Source organism: Carex rostrata, chromosome 21, assembly GCF_964058835.1.
Source record: "Carex rostrata chromosome 21, lpCarRost1.2, whole genome shotgun sequence".
Taxonomy (NCBI): Eukaryota; Viridiplantae; Streptophyta; class Magnoliopsida; order Poales; family Cyperaceae; genus Carex; species Carex rostrata.
Window position 1 is genome coordinate 3,296,214 of NC_135938.1, and position 13,072 is coordinate 3,309,285.

The following is a 13,072-nucleotide window of genomic DNA, read 5'->3' on the forward strand; positions in this document are numbered from 1 at the left end:
ACAATCAAGCAAACAATGAATACTCAAACAACAATCACACAAGTTCAACATTAGATCAAAACATCATTCAACTCAAAGAAAAGGTTTGGAGATTACATCTTAACCCTAAGAAACAGGGATCTACTCAAGCATAACAAAAGTAAACATGAAAGAGAGAGAGAATAAGCAAATCATGATGGAGCTCGAAGATCCAAAGTAGATTGGAGAGGATCTTGAAATCTTCCCTTCTCTTCTTCTTCAATCAAGCTCCAATCTCCTTCTTCTCTCTTGATCTTCGCTCTTTTTGTGTTCTGGAATGTAGAGGGGGAAAAAGCTCCTCCAATTCTGGCATAGGACCTCCTTATATAGGCAACAGAGTTGACTTTGGGCTTGTCAGATTTAATTTGAACTGGGCGGCAACAGTTGATGCGACTCGCATCAGGTGGATGCGACTCGCATCAGATGGTCTTCAAGAGAGAGCAGTGAGGGTCGCATCGCAGGTCGCTTTGGGCTTGGATGCGACTCGCACCAGATGAATGCGACTCGCATCAGAGCTTCCTGAAGTCTGCCAATTGCCTGATTTTGCCCAATTTCGCCTGATTCCTGCAAAGTAAGAACCAAAACTTAGCAGTACCACATTCTATGGATGTTCAATGTAAAAGGCACCCTTTGTTGGTTCAAAACATAGATTTTCGTATGGAAACAAGTCGAAATGATAGGTCTAATAATGTGATAACAAGGGACAATGATAATATTAACATATAGATTTCTCCCGCACAAGTTGTACACAACGAACTGTTATTTTATTCCTATCATAAGATAGTATTTAAATAGCAATCACATTATATGTTTCTCATGTGAAAAACCTACACATCTCATATCTAAGATTCTAAAGACACAATGGAAACATTAATGACACAAAACACAATCCATATAATGTTCCATTCATTTAGGTCATGTTCAATATATAAAATACACATTTTATATATTCATGTAATTAAATGATAATCCTTTATCAACATTTATAGAACTTCAATGTACTTTAATCTACATGACAATCTTCCTCGGTAATTAATGTTCCTCCTTAATTACCACGATTGTGAACTTATTTAGTGATTAAATGTTTCTCATCTTAGGAGTTCTATGATTCAAGACCAAGAGCATCTTCTTGAATACTTTCAAAGATATAACATATAAATCTCAAGGAACAAGAATAATAATATTCGTAATAAAATCATGAACAACACATAAATTATTATTAAAATATAACTTTCAAAACACACATCCTTCATAACCAACCAATTATGAGATAGCAAAATTGGATCCAAAATGGTGTAAAGCAATGGAAGAAGAACTACATGCCTTAGTAAAAAATCAAACTTGGGAATTATGTGAATGACCAAAGTATAAGAAACCCGTTGGGTGTAAATGGGTGTACAAAATTAAATACAATAGTGATGGCACTATTAAACGTTACAAAGCTAGACTAGTAGCTAAAGGCTATACCCAAACATACGGTATTGATTATCATGAAACTTTTGCATCCGTAGCTAAAATGAATATGGTAAGAATTCTTTTTTCCATTGCGGTTAATAAGAATTGGAATTTACACCAAATGGATGTAAAAAATGCATTTCTCCAAAGAACACTTGAGAAAGAAGTCTATATGTCCTTACCCCCCAGTCACAAAAAAGAAGGAATTTCTAGCCTTGTTTGTAGGTTAAAAAAAATGAATATATGGATTAAAACAATCTCCAAGGACATAGTACAGCAAACTTAATCATTTCTTATTATCTTGTAATTTCAAAATGAGTCTAGCCGATTCATCATTGTTTACTAGGCACAACTCTAACGGTACCACCGTGGTTTTAGTTTATGTCGATGACATAATTATAACCGGAGACAACCAAATTGAAATTGAAGGTGTCAAAAGAGACTTAAAAAAAAATTAAAATAAAAGATTTGGGCAAATTAAAATATTTTCTTGGGATAGAAATTGCCTATTCTTCAAAAGGGTTATTTATATCTCAAAGAAAATATGTTCTTGATTTGCTCAAAGAAACCGGTAAATTAAGGTGTAAACCGGCCATCACACCAATTGACACCAATATAAAACTCAATACTGAAGATGGCGAACCATTGAGTGATATAAATCAATTTCAAAGACTTGTAGAAAAATTGATTTATTTAACCGTAACTAGACCGGACCTTGCTTTTGCTGTGAGTCAAATTAGCAAGTTTATTATACATGCGCCAAGAACACCTCACTTAGATGCTATTAATAGAATATTAAGGTACCTAAAAGGTTCTCCCGGAAAGGGAATTTGGATGAGAAAAAATGGTACTAATGTAATATGTGGCTATTCCGATGCAGATTGGGTCGATAGCTTCGGTAGAATATCGACGACCGGGTTTTGCACATTTGTAGGCGAAAATTTAGTCACATGGAAGAGCAAGAAGCAAAATGTTGTGGCTCGATCAAGTGTGGAAGCAGAATATCAAGCCATGGCATCAACCGCAAGCGAATTGACGTGAATTAAGCAAGTGTTGACCGACTTGAATGTGAAGGTTAATGAACCAATGCAAATGTTTTGCGACAATCAAGCGGCAATACACATTGCAGCAAATCCAATCTTTCACGAGCGTACCAAACACATTGAAGCGGACTGCTACTACATTCGAGAAAAAATTCAAACTCAAGAAATAGAAACTCCATTTGTCAAAAGTGAAGATCAATTAGCGAATATATTTACGAAAAGATTAAGCTCTAAGGTTTTTGAGAATATTTCATGCAAGCTAGGATTATATGATCTCTGTAATCCTAGCTTGAGGAAGAGTGTTGAGAAATAAAGGCCTCAGACCCGTGAGGGTATTTTTTGTCATAGGCGCTTTTAGAAAAATAAAGAGCTCATAGTTAAGGAGCTTCAATTTATTTATTCTTATTTAAGGAACTGTACCGTTATATGCATGTACGGGCAGAATTTGGATTTTACCGTTGTAACTTCTGGCTATATAAGCCTTGTACACAGAGACATCAATATATCAGTTTTTATGCAACTTTTCATCATATCAAAGCTCTCTAATCACCAGTAATACAATCAACATAAACCCGGCTAAGCCTAATTGCCGTCATTTAGACATGTCGGGTTGCAGGGGTATGGACGGTCTATTTCCTTCACCTCTCTCCTGTCGAAGTACCAATCTCCGGTTGACTCCGCAATAGTCTGCTCAAAGTAAATAAATACATAAACAAATCAACAATATTTCAATGTCAATAGTTGATGCTGGTAGCTCTGTTTGTGACATTGGAACTTGGCCAGGACAGCTTCAGTTTGAGCCATGCCATAATTTATAATTAAAAAATAATAAATGGAATCAGCTCTACCTGAATTCATATCACCTAAGGTACCTCAATTTTGGAGTTTGAATACGGTCCGTTCGTTATATACTAACACAAATCTTAAAGGGGATCCATGCAATACAGGCTTGGGCCGGATTGGCTCGGATTATGATTGGACAGTCCAAATTGAAACTCAAATGGTGTATTACCTCAGAGGATTCGGACTCACTCTACCCCTGCGATCCATCATGTTGGTTTGGCTTACCAGAAAGTCAAATTAGTTATGGAAAAAAGTTGTTTCTGACATTAATTTAATATTTCTGCATTAATTAGACATCTATTGTGACAGATTAATTATCCATGGGGATGGTGGGATAGAGGAATTGGCTTCCAAGAGATGAAATTGGCTCATTTACCAATACTCTTTCACTATTTCACTCTTCCATCATGAACGCAACTGGAATAGTATGAAATAGAAGCCAATTCCAAATTCCACTTTTTTTATATTCTATCACTATTCCACATGTTGGCGAACGGGCTAGTTTTCTACTGTAGAACCCCTATTTTTCTGACACCAGCTAGTATTCTGTCTCATACCATCAGAGAGTGACCACTAGTCATTTCTATTACTATATCAAGTAATAACAAGTATTACTCACTTGATTTTATGAAACTTTTGAATCTTATCTGCAATATTCCAATACAACAGTTGTTTTGTATCAGCAACATATCGCCCTGACAGACATGCTTTTGGTTCACAATTTTAGTCATCATCTCACCAAACCGACCCGTGTGCAACTTGCCAACATGTAAGGAGTCAAGAAAGCTAGACCATAACCAGGCATATTATCTCATTGGGCCCATTAACCAGGTCATTTCAATCGAACAATTGCCAGTGCTAGGTACGAAATATATGAGTTAAGCTGTTACTTCTTTTCTTAAACTGGTATTGAACCTTAGATACTGAGACTCCACCTGATACTGGTCCATGAGATAAGTCTAAATTTTCTTGTACCCTTGAGTATTTATAATTATTTTTTTTTCAAGAATTTTGAAATTCACCTTGTTATTGATTCGTTGATAGTAAGGTGAGTGCCATGTAATGTTCCTCAGAGATTGACAATGCACAAAACAAGAATCTACAAAAATGCCCCAATCCTTTTTCGTCTTAACATCACTTATGTCATCGAGTAGTGCTGCCCTAAATCCTGTAATATTTCTTTCCTTGAGCACATATAGAATTTTACCCAACCTTTATCAAAGAGGATTAAATCAAGCATATTTAAATTACCACCTTCAAGAATTTTCATCTGCATAGGATTGCAGCTTTTGATGCCCAATTTGCAAGTTGCCCATGAATTAGAAGGATCAGAATAATCTGGAGCCAGCACATGTCTTACCTATATAAAAAAAATTCTAATTTTTATATCAGTACCTTAGATAGAATACTGGTTGATAAAAGAACTAGAGGATTAAAAAGGAAAAATCGGACCTGCCAAGCATCATAAGCCGAGTTGAGAATAAAAACTGGGGTACTAATGCTCTTTGTAATTTCTTCAGGAAAGAAGCACTGAATAAAGGAAAGATTGAAGGCCCTTACTACATATCATATACTTTGGTCTGGGATAAGAAAAAGATGGAAAATATGATATTTGGTCTCTCTTTCTATTTCAAACCTAGTCTCAGAAACACAATTAGTTTATTCAACAGATTTAGTAGCCCCAGTGAGGGAATCACCATCCTTTTCTGGTAGTAGAGTAATGTTGGCCCCAATGAATTTATGGTTGGCCCCATTAAATATGAATCACTGGTAGCATGATCAACTGATATGGATTATACGGCACACGTTTATTTCATACAAGGATGGAATGGCCAGTTAGTACCTTTTTCACAGCCCCAGAAGCAAATTCACATTGGCCCAAGGAAGGTTAATTAAGGAACTATTCCAGTGTAATTCCCAGCTTGTTACCAAGTGATATAAAATGAAGTAATAATTAGAAAATAGAAGTAAAGGGATGACAAACCTTTGCGGCATCCATCCTTGAGATGCAATTTGGGAACCTTTTCCCTACATCCTGAAAAAATTTGATTAGCCAAAAGTAGAATATGTGAATAAAGCAAGAAAAGAAATAAGAAAAAAAAAATCTATGTTACTGAACAAAAAACAAGAATGTACTGCCGGGGTTAAGTTTAATTAAAGAAAGGGATGATAAAAGTTGTAAAAGAATGATTGCACCAGCACCTGAAGGTGGACAACATCACTATAGAAGTCATGCATTGAACTTTTGCCTGAGATGTCTTTCCTGCAAGTTCTTGGAAAAAAGAGAGAAATATTGAAGGACGAAAATTTACTATAGAATGATTACATGTTTGTGCATTAGGTAAATAGTGGTATAAATATGGACCACATAAAAAGACCTAAACTAATCTAAATAGAAGGACCAGAAAGAGACAAATTGCCGGACTTGACCAAAAGTGACCATTAATTGTTAAATGAAAACATACAAATCAATAAAGAAACCACCATATCAGCCATGCATTTTACAGTCTCTACATTTGACCATTAATTTTTAAATGAAAGCATACACATCAAGAAAGTAACCACCATCAGCCATGCATTTTACAGTCTCGGCATTTGGAAGAAGTGTTTTGAAGTCATCACAATGTATGTAGGTGGCCAACCCTCCAGCAGAGCATCCTGTTAGAAGTGCCTAAATATAACAATATTATTAGATTATTCAAATATTTTCATAGCACTGTAAAAGTAGCAATACAACCTTTTTAGCAGTAGCAAGACCATTTAGCAAAAGCTCCTCCATGACTGCCTTCCATATGCGTTCGCCTCTAAAATATAAAGTAGTCCCGTTCTACAATAAAGAAGAAAAAGAAAGAAAGAAAAAAAAAAAAAATTCACAGATAAACAATTTAGAAAGTTCTAGACTGACTGATATCCATTTAGGTATAGCTACAAGGGGACCATCAGGACCAACTCAGATTGGATACCGCTACACCAATGATACATACTTTATTTCAGCTCAGGTTTTTTATATCCCATATACGATCAACTTTTTACATATTGGATCCAATATGTCGAATGTCTATCTAAATATGGACACCCTGATACTTTAAATGATCAGCTCTGCCATAAGACCGGGCCCTACATTCATTTTAATTATCCTTTGTTTTTGATCCACTACCAATGCTACAAATGCTCTTGCAATTATAGAAGTATATGGTACAACATGGATTTAACACTTGTAGACACTTGACTTTGAATCCAGCTATTACTTCAAAGGAACAAATTATTCTGATTGTTCGAGAAGTTTCAAAGTTCCACATTGGTCTATTTAAGTTCCACATTGTGATGTCATATTACACAAATTTCAATCAACTTTAAATTAAGTATTCCAAGGACTAGTTCAATACAAATTTCAAACTTCAGGGACCAGAGAACAAATATGAAACATCAAGGATGAAAATGAAAATATAGTGATTACATAACGACCATATGTGTAATTTATTCTAGTTAAATATAGCATCTCTAGGTGTGTATATCTGTATTCATGAGTAAGAAATTGGTACCTGGTCTGTCTCTTCTACATCTCCAGAAAAGGAAGCACCATCACAATACCTAATCTTGACCTTGTTCCAGTTAAAGAAATCTACAACAGAAAACCAAAGCTCAACATACAGAGATATCTTGATTTCTTACTTCTGTTATTTAGTTGGATTTATTGTAGATCTACTGAAGAATACAAAATTAATTACCAGGGTTATAAGAGGGCAGATTGCTTAAGATGCCCGTAAAGGGAACCTGGCGCTCCATCTGGTTTGATGAACCTAAGGCAGTGTCTTTACGAGCATTGCAGGATTTCAAATCACCGCACCAAGCTCCCCCCTATAGCTTTCACCACAAAAAATAAATAGAACAAATATAAGAGGGGTGCCCTAAAGCCCATAACAACGAAATGCTCTTTCTGATCCATAAAGCACAATGGAAAATATCAATTTGTTTCACACACTATCGACCGGAGGAATTTGGTCCCTCAGATATTAAGTGTGACATGTCCTATCAAACATGTTAACCAATGGTAGTGACCTGACATATGTATTTAGTTTAGTTCTCTCCAAAATGTCTTAAAAATATTTATCCAAAATAGATATGAGATCTATTGTGGGGTTCAACTCTCTCCAATTATATGCACTTTATTGGAGTTTCCCAGGCAGGTTTCAAGTTTCAACTATCCATTAGAGACAGAAATGGAAATGTTCGAGACAATTCATATCACACTCCACTTTTATACCTAGAGTGCTTCTTTAAGACCTGGTCAACCTTATAAAATGGTTTATAACACTCAACAATGCCAAGCCAAAAGAGCAATAAACTTTAATTGAAGACCAGATTACACTTCATTAGATAGTTTACGGACCAAATAGCTCAAAACTCCAATTAATCACCTAGTAGAACAAAAAGTGCACTATTTCTATGACTTTTGGTTTCTTTCTCTGAAGATTAGTACTTTCTCATGCAACATTAATTGAGATCCCTTAGGGAGTCAATATTTCATACCCGCAATAGGATCAACTGAGCTATTAATATAGGGTGTGGTCCATGTGGAACTGATAGAGGGTACCTCTAAGTGAATTAGCCAGTTATCAGCACCAGAATCAAATCCCTTTAAAAAGTGATAACCCGGTAGGCTTCCATCCAAGCACACTACCAAAAAGCAGATAAACAAATAACTGTGAGGTAAATATGAAAAAAATAAAAAAATAATGCATTTAGTTTAAGGAAGACTTAAAATATCAATTATTACACAACTACCATAATCATAGCTCATATAATGATTAAGTCTAATTTATCACAAAAGTTGGCATAATTCTTCATTCTAAAACCTTAATTACTCTTTACATTATATCTTGAACTTGTTAATAGTGTAAAGACAGCCCAACTATGAATCTATCAAATTAGTGGAGTATCTTTTCTTACATGCTCCTTTCTCCTTTGCGTTCTTCACAAGGGTTAGATCAACTAAAACAGGATTGGAGCTCTTAAGCACGCCGTCCTGTGACGAGGAGGTGAACCTAAGGAACATCATGCCAGAGAAAACGAGGAGGGCGAAATCCAGCACGGCCGAGGTGGTGGCACGTCCGCCCCGCCATCTCCGCGATTGGCGACAGTTCTGGTGCTCCGGCACCAACATTTCTTCGCCTGCTTTCATGGTGTGATCCACTGATTTTGTTTTTTCTTTTTGTTTTTCTTTTGAGATAAAGATTTGCTGGTCTAGTGGTCTGCAACTTCTCTGCCTGCTACTACAATTACTTGTTTGGAAGTGAAGGCGTCTTTTTCGAGCTCAGATCCGTAACCCAATCTTTGGGTTTTAAATCAGGACCGTCCGATTCGAATCCGTATAATCTATCAGAAGTGGAGCGCACACATCTCGAGAGGGAATTCGAATCACGAAGCAATCTCAAACAACGGATTCAAATCGGACGGTCATGATTCAAAACCCAAATATTGGGTTACTTTAGGGGACCCGGACACGACTTTAATTTTCGTGTTGAAAGTTTCAAACAAAAAGCGTCTTCTCTGCTGCTTTTCATTTGAGGTGTTTTGTGTAGCGGGTGATTTCCTTGTTAGATCTATTCCTGATTTCCTGTTTGGCTACATAATTAAGTACATCAAATTAAATTTGATCAACATTTTTTAATTCGAGAAAAGTGGTCTCGGTGTACTATCGATTTTATAGAATCGTTAATTAAAACGTGGAGCAAAATTTTACTGAGCTGTTTTATAAAATTTTACTGATTTTATAGAATCGTTAAGATTTTTACTGAGCTGTTTTATAAAATTTTACTGAATTTATAGAATCGTTAAGATTTTTACTGAGCTGTTTCGAACCACGTGGAGCAAAATCATTTAAGTGTGACTCAGAACTTGAAAAATATTACGAGACTACCAAGTCACTGTTTACCATTTCATTTTATATTTTTATGTTTAATTAACGTATGATGATGATCGGATTTCGTATAAATAATAATGAGTATGGCTATAGTGCTATGGTGCTACGATTCAATATTCGGGTATTCAAAATTTTAATGGTCGATCCGAACTGTTTATCTTGTTCTCCATATTAATATGTATTTGGAGACCAAATTTTACATTTTTTGAAATTTTTTTTTTACTATTTTTTTAGATTGGTAGAAAATCACTTGATCTAAAAAATTATGCACCATTCAGATATTTGATTTTCTACCTATCTAAAAAAAATAGTAAAAGATTTCCAAAAAATGTAAACTTTGGTCTCCAAACACATATTAATATGGAGAATAAGATGAACGGTTCGGATCGACTGTTAGAATTTTAAAAACTCGAATATTGAGCCGCAGCACCATAGTCCTCTGTACAACCCATATCACTGTAGCCTTACTCAATAATAATTTACCACATTTCCAATCCATAACTAACCAATCATGAGACTAAAATCAGATAATTCGAACTCTAATTTAGATGGTCGGACTATTTAAGAGGTTTCATCCAATGTTATTGAAACTAAACTGAACATCAACTCAGTAAACCTTGAGAAAGGGGAGGTAGCACAATTGGCTAGGAAAATGTCCTAGAGTTGTTATACCCAAAAGTCGAGAGTTCGATTCCCCCTCACGAACCTTGGTAGCTACTATCAGGTTTTCAAAAAAAAACTCAGTAAACCTTCAAGTCAATAGTTTACTCGTTGGATTGACGAGTTAATTAACTAGTTTAATTACTAATTTATTTAAATATTAATACATATATGAGATATGAAGATTGTTATAAATCATATTATATAAAAGCGGAGTCAGACTTTCAGACTATAGGGATCAAATATGAATGGGATCAAGTATATAAAATTTTCCTACTATAAATGAGGATTCATTTCACACTATCCATAATATTTTTCTTTAAAATATATTAAAAATAAGATATAAATATAAAAAAAAAATGAAATTGAATGGGTCAATTGACCCATTCAAGCAATGTAGATTCGCCACTGATATTATAAAATTTGTATTTGTGATAATTCAGACATAAATATATAATGATGTAATATAAAATTGAAATAATAAATATCAAAATTTAACATTTAAATAGAATGAAAATACCGACTTTATTATAAAGGATCAAATATTTTTGTTTATAGGAAAAATATAAGCATTCAATTTTATTTATTTTAATTTGATTATCCAAAGGCAATTTTGATAAAAAGATAAAATCACTAATAAATAATAATATTTCTTCAAAGAAATAAATATGCACAATAATCAAAAGATATAATTTTATACTTTAAATAATTGAATTTTTAAAATAATTAAAGTATTTGAGGTTTTCTGTGCAAATTTCACAAGACAATAAATACTAATTTTTGGTGTACTTTTGTAAACCTACTATAGCTATTAGTTTTTACTCTCTATCTCTCATTTAATGCATGAAAAAAAGCATGAAAAGCCGATCCAATTCAAATTTCAAAACCTAGTTTTTCTCTCAAACTGGTGCGTTAACTCGGTTTTTTCTAGTTCAATAGCATAAACGGTCTATTAAACTAACCAAATTAGAGTAGAAGGTTATTCCTATTTATTTCAGCCGAACCATTTGATCTGATATGATTTTAATAACAGTGGTTTCATCATTTTCCTCTCTTCCAAATTCTTCTCTTCGAACAACAACAATTAATTAAAATCATCTAATTCGAACTTCCTATAGCGTAATAATTTCAAAGTAGTTATAAAATGACTCTCTTCACAATTCAGTGATGTGGGGAATCATATATATACTGGCCTATTCGACAATAGCATAAATAGGGAAATTAGATGGAATTGAGTCTCTATTCCCACTGAACAGACTCAGAATTGATAGGATTAGGGCCTGTTCGGATGTCAAGGAATTATACGGGATGGGAATCCATTTTTGAAAAAGCGGAAACGCATAGGATTAATTATGGGAATGTGTTGAAATTGGTGTTCGGTTGTACCATAGAATTAATTGTGGGAAGTCTTATGTTATTTCTAAAATGTTTGATATTTTACAATTATTTTTGTTAATAGCATTATTAGTAATGTAATTAAATAATATAGATTAAAAATTAACATAACACTACTTATTACTTATTATTTTATAAAATATAAATATTTTTATAATTAAATAAAATAAGAATATAAGAGGACGAGTACAAATAAATTATAAAATATTTATAAACAAATAAAAATTAAGATATTAATAATTTTTAAATTAATATTTATAACACTACACTCTACGGACAAATCAAGAAGCACTAAAATTTGAATCTATTAGTTAAATCTAGTTTAATATTATTAATAATTATAATAAAATAACTTAATCACATTAAGTAGCAGTTAAGTCAATTGAGAAAAAAAAAATGAGCTTCAACTCAATTTGCTTTTTCCCATGAAAACAGTGTTCTTAGAAGGCAAAAATCAAACCCATCAAAAACCCATATAGGAACCCATACAGTGCAATCCTGAGATGCCGAACACATATAGGAACATATACGGAAATTTTGTCTTTTCCCACCTAAACCCTCACTAACGAACAGGGCCTTAGAGAATAGAAAACTTTTCCCAACTTTTCAATTCCAAGGGAGGGCTAGAATTAGATTTTGAGTCGGAATAGAGAATAGCATGTGACTCTTTTACCCTTGTTTTGCTGACCTGGACCCTTCTTTTCCATTTTTTAATTCCTCCCTCCTCCTTCGTTGAACACTTTCAGAGGAGAGAAACAATTTTCTGCTCCGCCTCTTCTTGGCCTGTCTCCAGTGATTGTTTGAGAAAACAACAAATTAAAGGTTAGGAGAATAATCTACTCGATTTTCCAACTATTGAGGTCGCCAAATGTAATTGAAATAGAGAAGAAGAGTAATCAATTCCTAATTCCACAATTTCTCTATTCTCCTTTATTCTCTTACTATTTCATAGCTTGCCGAACAAGCCCTCAGTACTACAGAGGTACTATTCCATAGAGTTAGGAAATCTGAACCGTTCATTTAATCTGGCACGGATTTTAAAGTAGATCCCTAAAGTCTAAATAGGCACTAGATTTAATTTGGTCCGACTCAGAGTAAATTTGAGTCGTAAAGTTATGGACTTCCCTAAAGTCTTTTTTTTTTTTTTTGATCCGGACCGTTAGATCGGAAATTCGAACCAATCTTGCCCGTAATGAAACACACGGGGCCCTTTAATATTCATGTTAGAGCAGATTAGACGGGTCTAAATCAAAACTCAAAAATTAGGTTTAGTTTAGGGGATCGGAATTCCCGTGATGTGGGGTGTTATGAGGTGGTTGTAACCGACTTATGTTCGGCTCCAATTTGATTTCGAATTAAAAAATATTGATCAAATTTGATTTTTATGTACTTAATTACTTAATTACGTAATCAAACAGGAAATCAGCAATAGATCTAACAAGGAAATTTATGTACTTAATTACGTAGTCAAACAGGAAATTACGGATCCGCATCCTCCCAGGTACCTGACCCAACATAATTGAAAAGGACGGCTCAGATTTAATTTTATCCGGTTTTTGCTCGGATGACTGGGAGGACAGTATTATTTGTACTTTGAGATTCGTGCCAAGTTAAAAAGAACAATTTTGGACCATCCGATTCAATTGTACTCACTCCGGTAAACCTGAGAGGATGTGGATTCCCCAATCACCCGCTACACAAAATACCTCAAATGAAACACAGCAGAGAAGACGCT

At 34.3% G+C, this 13,072-nt stretch overlaps 1 protein-coding gene across 1 annotated transcript; it reads right to left on the reverse strand.

Moving 5' to 3' along the window:
- Positions 1-2,897: 2,897 nt before the first annotated feature.
- Positions 2,898-8,627, reverse strand: LOC144573220 (pectin acetylesterase 5-like). The gene is made up of 12 exons (XM_078322932.1): positions 8,310-8,627; positions 7,954-8,036; positions 7,088-7,217; positions 6,902-6,981; positions 6,097-6,186; positions 5,906-6,030; positions 5,562-5,622; positions 5,344-5,394; positions 4,812-4,889; positions 4,614-4,719; positions 4,382-4,527; positions 2,898-3,203 (listed from the first exon to the last, which is right to left on the reverse strand). The coding sequence occupies exons 1-12, from the start codon at positions 8,539-8,541 to the stop codon at positions 3,099-3,101; spliced, it is 1,287 nt and encodes a 428-aa protein (XP_078179058.1). The 5' UTR covers positions 8,542-8,627; the 3' UTR covers positions 2,898-3,098.
- Between the last annotated feature and the right edge of the window lie 4,445 nt (positions 8,628-13,072).